General features: G+C 32.9%; 1 protein-coding gene across 1 annotated transcript; it reads left to right on the forward strand.

Moving 5' to 3' along the window:
* The first annotated feature begins 214 nt into the window (after positions 1 to 214).
* LUM (lumican) lies at positions 215 to 12,573 on the forward strand. Its single transcript, XM_040557674.1, has 3 exons — positions 215 to 447; positions 3,563 to 4,459; positions 11,511 to 12,573. Exons 2-3 carry the CDS (start codon positions 3,583 to 3,585, stop codon positions 11,663 to 11,665), a joined length of 1,032 nt encoding a protein of 343 aa, XP_040413608.1. The 5' UTR covers positions 215 to 447; positions 3,563 to 3,582; the 3' UTR covers positions 11,666 to 12,573.
* The last annotated feature ends 227 nt before the right edge of the window (positions 12,574 to 12,800 follow it).

Raw genomic sequence — 12,800 nt, forward strand, 5'->3', positions numbered from 1 at the left:
AAGTTGGGAAGCAAAAGTCTGTTTATAATTTGTATTATAAAGGAAAATATTTTCCCTCTAAAATACAAAAAATCTTTGTATAAGTCTGTGGCTAGTGGTCTAAACTTTTTCAGGTTTCTGAACACTTATCATTCTCTCATCCCACAGGAAGAGCAGATGGGTTGTCCTTGTACAAAATATGGTATCCACCTGCACTTCATTAGAGAGCTGCATTTTTGTACATGCCACACCACAAGATCACCATGATGACATAGCAGCTTCAGAGAACAGCGTGACTAGGGCTTTTTTTTTTTTTTTTTTTTTTTTTTTTTTTTTTTTTCTCCTCTTGTAACACAGAGGATCTGGCAGACTTTTACCTCCTGACACTGTTTACAGCATATATTGGTCGATACAGTCCCTTATTGCATCTGCTCTGGGAATTAACGAAAGCAGCTTCAAGGCAGTAAGGTAAGTGTTTCTGCATGTTTTAACTGTAATCTTAAGCTATTTAAATGTAGCTGTAATATGAATGTGAAAACATGTCAGGATAAGTTTGCCAATTTGTAAATTGAACACAAATCAACAGTTGTTTCGTACATTTACTTTTCTAGTTTCCCTAAAATGACCTCACGTTTTGTGCATAAATCTTGCACTCGTTTCAAGTCTGTTTTGTTCTACTGCAAAAGAAGAATTGATGTACAGTACAAATATATTTTTAAGACTATTCATTCCTTACTTATTCATTCATAGTCTATTAGTAATAGCTCCATAGCACTCTGTTTGTTAAATCATTTTGCTTAATTTCACAAAAAGACAAGGCATCCAGACACTTAAATATTTAATCAAGTAAACAACAAGAGGAAAATTATAGATACTTTGAATAATTTAGTTAATTTTAAGGCACATTTGAAATATCCTATTGAAACTTCTTAATGATAACTTATGCAAATTGTGTAAAACATTAAGCTGCAGAATTAAGGTATATTTATATTAATTATAGTGGGACCATAAATTTATATTTATTTTATTTCACAACAATTTTAGAACTAAGGCAGTATATGTTCCAAAATAATTTGAATAGTTTGTCTACCCTACTGTAGCAAGCATTTTTCCAAATTTGTGGATTTGTGGATTTGTCATTTAGTATGTTTTGGCATGTTGCCTGAGCAACTTCATAAATGTTTTCACAGGTATATTACAACATAACTGAGTAGAACAAACACAAGCAATCCATTCAAGAATGCTTATATTTATAAGATAAACATCTAAGAACATATTCTGATGTTATCTTTTGAATTCATATAGTTCAGTGTAACAACCAAGCATGTGTACATGATCAGTCATGTACAGACATCTTACATTTCTGACAAACATTTAGAAGTGTGAATGAAAATAAATAAATATAATAAATTAACTACACTATTTACTTTACTGTGCTATTTTATGTCAGACACATACACTTATGGCTTTGCACTAAGGAATTGGCATCTAAATTTTAAAATTTTTGATAAAATCATTCAAAAAAATCGCTGTCTAACTCCAAATTACTTCCAGGATTTTGCAGAGTAGTTAAACATTTTATACTCTTTAAAATAACTATGTCAGCCTATACAATGACTATATATAATACTATGTCAGCCTCAGTAATAAATCAAGAATTATGAATATAATTTGAAAATACAAGAGCAATAGAATTTGAATTTAAAATAGGAAGTTTACCCTACTTTATCAGAAAGACTATAAATTAATGAGGATGTGTAAAAATGTCATTGTAAGGCCAAAGAACGTAGTCCAAGAAGTGCTCTACAGTGTTTTATATTTTGAATACTGAAGCAGTTAGTCTTCTGTCCTTAATGTTTAATACTTAAATATGACCAGATTTTGAGGTGAATTTTGTCAATGTAACTTTTCTTTCAGAGAAGATGTGCTTACTTATACCAGCAGGGGACTGAAGATCGAGTTTTCATGTTCCCATACAGTAATAAAGAACAAAGAAAATTACACTGACAACTCACATTTGATTGATTCTCTATCCAATAGTTTGTAATTAGGTAAATGTGATGAAACCAACACCATGGAAAAAGATATGCAATCTTCCTATTCATCCAGAAGACAAAAGCTTAATATCCAGCAGAGGGGCTTTTGGGGTGATTGACCAAATTAAAAAAAAAAAAAAAAATCCTTTTTCTGCACTAGATCAATAGGCCCTGCTTAGAGTTACTTTAGTTGAGCTGTTATGTGGCTTTTATCAAGTCAATAAAAGCAAGGCAATTTAGTTAAAGAAGACTTTCTAGCAATGATCCTGCATTTCAACGTTAGGTATTATTCTGTGTTCCATGAAACAATGCCAATAACAAGGCTGACTTTGCTGGAAGACTACCTAGATCTGAGATCAATGCCTGGTGGTCTGTTTAAAGGCTGCACATGCTGTCTGAAATTACTTGAGAACATGATTGTTCTAAGGATTTTCTTAATTGTCTCACTCTTTAAACAGTAGTTGAGTACACTTTCACCAGTGAAAATCAAAGTTAGTTCACAGACTTTATAACACAGAATCCATGTAGGTAGTAAGAAATATTATCAAGATATTAATCTATAAAGATTGTGATATACTAATAGATTAATATCTTATGAAGTATGCCTTTAAAAAGTAAGGTGAGATCACTCATATTGTATCACAATAAAACATACCCAAAGACACTAAAACATCCTTTAGCTATATGTGATCTAGAAGGCCACCTATGCAAAGCAAGTATGTTATTGATCTATTTATTTAGAATGGTGACACAATGTAATTATCATATTCATTGTTATACATCGACTTTGCAAGAATACTTGCAGTATCTGAAGTGCAGTCATATCAGATCCACTGTAGACCCCTATTAGATAGAAATTATACTCATGCACCATATGTAGTACTATATGTAGTACTGGTTGACAGATCCAAGAGAACATGCACTATGTTTCTATGAGTTTGTTTATCTGAATATGAAACATGGTGGAACTTCCCACCTTTCTTTAGAGGAAATGGGAGAATAAAATATTTCAAGCTACTGGAATTTAACAACAAACTATATAGCAGACTGTCCCTCTCAGTTTGTAACTTTCCTGACCTTTTTGAACTTAATTGAAAACACCACATGTTATTTAAAAACGAGGAATTCTAACATATTAGTAATAGCAATGAAAGCTTGATAGAATTTAAATGGCAAAACTATCTCTGAACATGGCTTTCAGCAAAATTGGAAACTCTTCTGTGCCGAGTTTAGAAAACTTGGACATTATCATCCTTATTGTAACTTGATGAATGGCTGCAGTATGACTTTAAAAATGTGTTATTTGCAACAGCAGAATAACCTTCAGTTTCACACTATAAAGGAAGTTTATAACAAAACAGCGACTGTAAGTTCGTAATAGCAACTGTGCATTACTAACAAAGTAATATATTTTTATTATTTAATAGCTTTATATGGGAAGCCTGAATTGATTAGTTTTGAATCATATTCTTTGTGTGCTAAAATTTCAAATATTGTTGAAAAAAAAAATCAGAATTGTAACTTTTTTATCCCCCTCCGCTATACAGGGACAAGATACATTTCAAAGATGACTTTAAACTCACTGCCCATTTTTCTGGTGTTGATTAGTGGCATTTTTTGCCAATATGACTATGGTCCTGCAGATGATTATGGTTATGATCCTTTTGGGCCATCCTCAGCAGTGTGTGCCCCAGAATGTAATTGTCCTTTAAGCTACCCTACTGCAATGTATTGTGACAATCTTAAACTGAAAACCATTCCAATTGTACCAAGTGGAATAAAATACCTTTATCTTCGAAACAATATGATTGAGGGCATTGAAGAAAACACATTTGATAATGTAACAGACCTACAGTGGCTGATCCTAGATCACAACCATTTGGAAAATTCAAAAATTAAGGGAAGAGTCTTCTCTAAACTAAAGCATTTGAAGAAACTTCACATTAATTACAACAATTTGACTGAAGCTGTTGGACCACTCCCCAAAACTCTGGATGACCTGCAATTAAGTCACAACAAGATCACAAAAGTTAATCCCGGTGCACTTGAGGGGCTGGCAAATCTGACTGTCATTCACCTCCAGAACAACCAGCTGAAAGCAGATTCTATTTCTGGGGCTTTTAAAGGCCTGAATTCACTTTTGTATCTTGACTTAAGCTTCAATCGACTCACAAAGCTACCAACAGGACTGCCTCATTCCTTGCTTATGCTGTATTTTGACAATAACCAGATCTCCAACATTCCTGATGAGTATTTCCAAGGTTTTAAAACCCTGCAATATTTACGTTTATCCCACAATAAATTAACAGATTCTGGAATACCAGGCAATGTCTTCAATATCACATCACTGGTTGAGTTGGATCTCTCCTTCAATCAACTGAAGAGCATTCCAACTGTCAGTGAGAATCTTGAAAACTTCTACCTCCAAGTCAACAAAATTAACAGTGAGTTAAATTTGCATATTTTCTTTACCACTTACCACTATCTAGACACTAATGGTTGATGCAAGTATCTGGAAGAGTAGTTCAACCAGTTTAAATAAATGTTACTGGCTAGCATTTCTCTTACTGTTGCTCATATTGATATTAAAAGACAGACATTTAGCTATGCAAATTAATCTTAAAGACACAATATTCTGTTTTCATATATATATGGTTATTATTTGCCAAATACTCATCTCAGGTACACTGAAGTACCTCCATCAAAGTCAATGGAGTGCACATATACAATTTAGAAAACAAACAAACAAACAAACAAACAAAACTCTGGGAAAAGTTTAATCAGTGTGGAGGATAGTCATAATTTGTAAGTCAACAAAAAGATAGCTGAGAGTCAAACTACAGTATGTGCAACCTTTCAGAAGAGTGTCAGTGAAAGTGCTGGAGGGGAGGAGAGAAGGAGAGGACAATAAATTCATAAGGTACTAGGCACAAGGCACAATGAAAAAGAGACAATGAAGCAGCTTATATATATATATATATATATATATATACATATTATTTTTTCTCCCCTTTCCTCCCCTTCCCCCTTACAGACAGTATTTTTCCAAACCCATCTTGAAATCCTGATCCTGTTGCTTTCTATTTTCATTCCCATTTTCCACATCATATGATTAGTTGTCAAGTTTGTCTCCATGCAAGCACAATTTTAAAACAGTTCCTTCTAAAATCAATAACAGCCACACCTTGTACGAGATAATGGAGGTTTCTACTGAGACAGAGCTTTTAGAAGGCTGTCCTAATCCTGGGATGGGAGGGAGATACTGTAGAGCTGGGCAGACCCCATCTTCATGTCAGAAGCTCTCCAGCTGGATCTCTGTCAACAGTGGCCTCTCATGGAGAGGTAGTATGGTCAAATACAGCATTTCTGCTAGAAGACTTACATCATCCTGCTAGCTAGCATAAACTATAAACCATAAAATCCTCATCTGCCTGTCTGTATCCATCGGGGATCTAGGATATCAGTGTTAGCTAAGAAACATTTTTTTCCTTACTCAATACAGACTTGGCCTTTGCAGCAAAATATTTTAATTGTTATCTTACCAGGGAGAAGGCAAGACCTTTGTTTGTTATTTACTCTTTCGCATGTTCCTCAATATTATGATTTTTTCCCTATATCTCATTTCCTTATTTTGAAGAAGGAAAAAAAAATGAATTAATGCTTTCCATGTGAGGTACTACATACAGCAACCTGTAGAACTCTTTCAGATACTCTCTCTTTCCTAAAAGAGCTGTTGATATTTAATTTCTCCTGAGATAAATGAGGCAATTTTAACTGATTAGAATGGCTGTTCTGAGCCTTCTGCAAGATACCCAGGTACCAACTTTGCTTTCTATTCATGTTTCCAAGGACTTCTGAACAACCATGACAGCAATACACTTTTCAATGAAAGCTGTATTTCCAAAATACTGGTCAGCAGGAGAGGGTGACAGTGTAAGGAGTAGGACTGGCTACTGCTGCACTTTCATTGCTACCATATGGACTGATGCAAGAGAGCTCTAATTTACTCTTTTGCCTGAAAAAGAAATGTAGCAGATTTTCTTAATAGATTTCCTTGGCTATCTAATTTGACAGGCACAATATTGTGTTCCCTAATATACTAATAATCAATGTGGGACAAGCAATAAGCATTTCCTTTTAAGGAGATACTATTTATGTGCTGAGCAAAACCTTTGCAGTTCTTTATTCATTACACTTAAACGACAGTTTTGAGTGTTTAGTCTTTCCAAAAATTCACTTGATTGCCCTTTGAACCCCAAACAAATAACATGTTGCTTATTAATAAAATATTCTCATTTTCCAGAGGTTTGTGTAAGGATGGCTGTAAACAAAGTCAGCTTCCCTTCCATACTATGGCTCATGGTACTCATATACTCTGAAAGGGAGACTGCTGTTTTAGGTCTCATGATAATCTGTCCTAAAAGGTATAAGTGCTTACATAGCTTAAAGTTTTCACTTATACTGAATGCTAGCATAAATATATTTCTGCAGAGTTTTTCATTTGCTGTTGTCTCCCGTTCTCTCATGTATCTTTAGGGTTACTGATTAACCTTAGTATTTGAGGAAGAGTCCCACCTGTTTTGACATTACCAAAAAGAAAGGACGTATTTCTCTAAGTTATTGTCCAAGAGTTTTGTCTCTCAGGTCTGATACAATCATTTTGCATTGCCATAAAATTACTCTAAAAAAAAATAAAAAAAAATTATTTGAGAATTTGAGTGACTTCAAGATTGTTGAACAAAAGTTGATGTAAATATATATTGAAAGATTTGTAACAGAATCAAGTTCACTTCAGTGTTCTGTCTTAATTCCACTGCAATGTGAGGAGCGGTAGACAAAGAGAAATAAAGACAAATTCAGAATAAATCCTCTGATCTCTAACTAAGAAATAGAAGCACGTGCACAATATTGCGTGCAAGTTAGGTATCAACAGCATACTCCATCAACTGTACTTGATGCTAGTTGGACCTCCGAGCTAGCATAGGACCACAGTGGGTTTATAAATGTCTTTGCTCTCTTCATACTTCAAATCCAGAATGGATAAGATTGAATCTTCCTTTCTTTTAGTAAGTCTTTTTTAATAATTTCAGGGTGGAGTTTCCCAATTAATAATAACATTGGTTTACTCCCATGCCTTAGGATTGCATTGGGATTAAATACATATTTGTAATATTTATTATTATAGATTGCTCAAGGCAAAAATACACTCTGCAGTTACAGAAATCAATGAGGATCAGTGAAGAGGGTCCACAGATGGACTTCTCCATATTTCATTTGTGAAGTATTAAGGAAACAGTTGCTTTCACATGAACTCCTAGCAAGAAGATATCATATGAATGGAGTATTACAAGAGGAAACTTGAAAATGTTCGAGGGGACAGTCAAGGGACAACATATTCTGCTGCAGACCATTGGCTAGATCTGTAGCTGTACCATAATTTTAATTACTTTAAACACAGTTAGTTGTAGAGATGCTTTGTGGTCTTTTATCTGAAGTACTCCAGCAATCCCAAAGTGATTTTTTACAGTGGCCTGTACAGCAATGACTCAGTTACAATTGCTATGGGACCACAGACCAGCAAAGATGACTAGAAGTGCTGATCCCATTAAGTTTTTCTGCTGTATTGCACACCTGAACAAGAAATCTTAACACAATTAATCTTCCTCAGCTTAAGGCTGCTTGTAGTCCTGATGTGCAAGGGATATACTCTTGCCTAGCATATAGTCAAAAATAAATTCTGTCTAAAAAAATTAAATGTTTCTATGCTCTTTTCTCTATGGGTATATGAGAGCAGAGGGCAAACCTTCTCCTGACTTTTTTACTTTTTTTTCTCTTTTTTTTTTTTAGATATTTCTTATATAAATATTGTTAAAACAACAGAATTTCTTATGGGAACAGACACATTTAGTGAGAAAATAACTGTTCAGGTGAAAATCCAATTTTCATCCAATCCTTGTAACTATTTCATTGTCTGACTCATGAAGAAATTCTGGGTAGGGAAAATATGAATGTCATACTAATAGCAAAATTCAATGTTCTTTACCTCTAAACCTTAATACTGTTTATTCAGAAAGATATTTTAGCAGGAACATCTGGAACATGAATCATTTCAATAAAGGAGGAAGTAAACTAGTAATGTTTTATGTGCAACTGTGCTTCAGTTTCACTGATTGCAGTTTCCATACAGAACATATAGGAAATTGCACATTGAATGCACTTCCAAGAAACACTTATCTAATTTTCTGCTAATATAGATGCAATTAGAAAACAAAAATTTTTAATATGCTTCTTACAAATGACAATTATATGAACTGTATAATAAATTAATACCCAAATACATACACTTTGCACCAAGAAATTGAACCAAATATCACTGAAGCCCATGACAGAGTTCCTTTGACTTCTGTGAAGACTAAATCTGAATCTACTTGCAAAGTTGCCTCAATCTCATAAACAATCTGCACAGCTGGGTATTTTGGTAACACTAATAAACTTTGTCGCTTACGCACATTAAATTTACATATGAACTTGTGCTCAGAAGTAACGGTATGGTAAACAAACAAGTAAATTTTGAAAACTTTTATATATATAGTCTTCAATAAAATTATACTTACTGTGTCATTTTATTTTCCATGAAAGACTAGAAAACGAAAAACATATATATTAAAATTCATATTTATTTACCTCTTTACAAATTATACCCAAACAATCTCCAGAGACCTTGGCCTAAATAATAAATGGTAGAGTCTGTAGGCCAAGCAAACTTGTTTTCATACAACAAAATCCACACAGATCCAATCTTATAACTTTTTCTTAGATTGCGTGATCCTATCTCATGAAAATCATCAGTGCACTTCAGTGGGTATATTTTGAACTGGTAAAGTAGTAGAATTGGTCTACAAGTTTAATATTGTACAATATTTCAATTTGGACTGCCCGATACTTGTTCCATTAAGCATGCCTTTTATTTCACCCTTCCAGAACAAGGTTGCAAAATATTTAAAACCTAGGATTTTTGTTGTTGTTGTTGTTTAGTCTAAAAAGTCTTGGTGATCAAGATCTAACATTTGAAATACATTTCCTCAGTCTCCATGTAAGATTCCTTATTTTGTGAAATATATGCAAATATTTACCCTTTCTTCAACATCATCTCTCTGTCTCTAACAAATTAACTACACTGTCATTCTTTAAAGATCTGCCTTTAGAGATGGGTGTACACTTATACTTAGTTTACACAAGAAATATTTCATCAATGATAGAAGATTATTGTAATGTCAGTTCTGGAAGAATCCAATTGAGGTTAAAGCAGAGATATGAAAGATACTTCTTCTACTTCCTTTAGTACTACAACTGAATGTAGGCCATCTTGTTTTCTTAAATGAGATAAATAGTCATGCAGAAAGGATATATAATGTGGTGTTTTCAAAAACCCATTAATGACCTATGACCTGTAGTCAAAAGTGCTTTTGGTTTTGTGAACCCTACCTTGATTTCTCAGAAATTATGAGAGTTGGTCCTCTGTACCACAAAAGCATTTTATAACATTTGATCAATGACAAAAACCTTAAGAAGATCAAGTCTCTCAGATTGGTTCTTGAGTGGTGACAGTGTCTGAATCAAAGGGAATAGAGAGAATGAAGAACTGTCTTTGCAGAGTTACACAATGTGGTATACAGTGGACATTAGGTTTATTTACATAGATTCTCTCCTGAGGATAAATCTTTTCTGAATGACTGAGGTATACAATGCATACATATGTGTGCTTATGTATACTGAGCACAGAATTTCTCTGTTTCATGTACTTTTTTTCTGCTTACAGTTAATACTGCTCATAAGATACAATTTCCATTCAAAACCTGCCATATTTCAATTGGATGGAGGCTTTATATAGCATGATATGTGAACTGCAATAAATATAAATATTTTTACAATTCTTTTTCTACATTTAAACTTAACTTGCAGTCCTGCTTTTCTGGAAAGGTTCAGTTATACAATTTAAATGTACAAATTTAATCCCTGTCCCCAGCCCAAATTTCATTTTAAAACTAGTAAATCAAAATGAAACATTCAAAAAATAATATTTTACGAACATACACAGGGGACTGCCTCTTCTTATGGATAAGACAACTTTTCCAGAAACTTATTACTTCTTTTCTTTCTTTTTCTTTTTCTTTTTCTTTCTTTTTCTTTTTCTTTTTCTTTTTCTTTTTCTTTTTCTTTTTCTTTTTCTTTTTCTTTTTCTTTCTTTTTTTTCTTTTTTCTTTTTTTTTTCTTTTTCTTTTTCTTTTTCTTTTTTCTTTTTTTTTTTTTTTCTTTTTCTTTTTCTTTTTCTTTTTCTTTTTCTTTTTCTTTGTTCTTTTTCTTTTTTCTTTTTCTTTTTCTTTTCCTTTTTCTTTTTCTTTTTCTTTTTCTTCTTTTTCTTTTTTCTTTTTCTTTTTCTTTTCTTTCTTTTCTTTTTCTTTTTCTTTTTCTTTTTCTTTTTCTTTTTCTTTTTCTTTTTCTTTTCTTTTTCTTTTTCTTTTTCTTCTTCTTTCTTTCTCTTCTTTCTTCTTTCTTTTCTTCTTCTTTCTTCTTTCTTTCTTCTTTCTTTCTTTCTTTCTTTCTTTCTTTTTTCTTTCTTTCTCTCTTTCTCTCTTCTCTTTCTCTCTTCCTCTTTCTTTTTCTTTCTTTCTTTCTTTCTTCTCTTTCTTTCTCTTCTTTCTTTTCTTTTCTTTCTTTCTTCTTCTTTTCTTTCTTTCTTCTTTCTTTCTTTCTTCTTCTTTTTCTTTTTTCTCTTTCTTCTTTCTTTTTTCTTTCTTCTTTCTTTTTCTTCTTTCTTCCTTCCTTCTCCTTCCTCTTCCTTCCTTCTTCCTTTTTCCTTCCTTCCTTTTTCCTCCCTTCCGCCCTTCCTTCCTTTCTTTTCTTCCTCTTCCTCCCTTCCTTCCTTCCCTTCCTTCCTTCCTTCCTTCCTTCCTTCCTCCCTCCTCCCTCCCTCCCTCCCTCCCTTCCTCCCTTCCTCCCTCCCTTCCTTCCTTCCTTCCTTCCTTCCTTCCTTCCTTCCTTCCTTCCTTCCTTCCTTCCTTCCTCCTTGCCTTGACGTTTCTTTTTTCTTTTTTTTTTTTTTTTCTCCTAAATACCAAGTTAAGCCTCTAAATAAAATCTGAAGACTTAAAAATTAAATAGATGCTGGAATCACACAACGCTTGAAAAGCCCAATCTGGAAATTCTGAACTTCTCACAATTAATGTGAAGCTCTCTAACAAAACCCCCTGAAGTCCCAGTAAGCTCACACAAAATATTGAAAAAATTAAAATAAAATAAAATAAAATAAAATAAAATAAAATAAATATAATATAATATAATATAATAAATAAAATAAAATAAAATAAAATAAAATAAAATAAATAGAAAGTCACTGTTTCCAAGTAAAAAAAAAAAAAAGCAGAAAAATAATGTTTTTGTCTTATTTGTCTTAATTATTTGTGCTTTCTCTTACTCGTGTCCCCTTTGTTTCAGAGTTCCCATTGAGCAGTTTCTGTAAGGTTGTTGGACCATTGACCTATTCCAAGATCACACATTTGCGCCTGGATGGAAACAATCTCACTCGGGCTGACCTGCCGCAGGAGATGTACAACTGCCTTCGGGTGGCTGCCGAGATCTCACTGGAGTGAGATGCCTCAGAGTCTCAGATTCCCTTCTTGGGGTCATTATTACATGAATTACATCAAGATAGATCTTTAAAATTAAAATATGTTTTTTAAAATGTCAGTCTATATATTAACCATTCTCTTTGTTAATATTTAGCATGCAACACTATGGAAATGTGTGCATATTTTTACAAATGGTTGTATTTAGGAAGCAGAAGACTGACCAGATGTGGTGGAAAATATACCTTCATCTGGTTAGTTAAATTGAAGGAAAACATTTGGCCTCATAGAAATCTACGTCCATGCATGCAGCATGTGCCATCTGGTATCAGACTTATCTACATAAGTCAGATGGGTTTCATAAGAGTGTTGAGCAGTATGGGCTAGCCTGTGTAAATAGACGATTCTCCTGCAAGCAATCCAGCATTCTTAATTATTCATGCCTTGCTCATATTACCAATCTCAAAGGAAAACAAATGATTTAACAATATAAAAACAGTTTAAAATATATGAAAATATATTTCAGAGACCATTACAATATACAACAATATACAATTAATGGAATATGTGAAAGATAACAGGGAAATGAACATTTTTTCAGGTTAAAAATTGTTTACTTTTTTTTTGTTTGTTTGTTTGTCATGCTTCCATCTAAGTTTTCATGGCAAGATTTTTTTTCTATTGCTGGTATAATTCTTATTTCAAAATAAGTCATATATACAAGTATTTTTATTCAATTACTTGCATGCTACTTTTATCCAAATTGTAGAAAATAAAACATAGCAAATAGTATTTCTGTGTCCATATCATTGTCAACTATGTTTCAGTCTTTTATAAATTGGAAAAAAAAAAAAAAAAAAGTTAAAGTATGATAATCTAAGCTATTCTGTTTTGCAAAATTTATTGTAAAATTAAATAAACTGTTTTCTCTACTTCCAAGTTTCAATATGTTTGTAAAGATATACTTTAACGTTGTATTTCTGTTGGTCATTAAGTCGATGTCTTATGGAGTTTGCAGTATGGGAGTCACAGAACTATGAAGCAGTGTGAATTAATTCATCAGCGTTGTCAAAAGAACAATAGAATCTCTCAGAAACCACAGACAATAAGTAAAAGGTAACCATAGCTATTCATGATAGAGAAATAGTACTATATTCTA

This window comes from Cygnus olor, chromosome 1, assembly GCF_009769625.2.
Source record: "Cygnus olor isolate bCygOlo1 chromosome 1, bCygOlo1.pri.v2, whole genome shotgun sequence".
Lineage (NCBI taxonomy): Eukaryota > Metazoa > Chordata > Aves > Anseriformes > Anatidae > Cygnus > Cygnus olor.

What these genes read in the sequence shown, in the direction of transcription:
- LUM (XM_040557674.1), top strand. Translation starts at nt 3,583, where the DNA reads ATGACTTTAAACTCACTGCCCATTTTTCTGGTGTTGATTAGTGGCATT. An exon ending in CCAAGTCAACAAAATTAACA is followed by an intron (nt 4,460 to 11,510) that starts GTGAGTTAAATT and finishes CCTTTGTTTCAG; the next exon opens with AGTTCCCATTGAGCAGTTTC.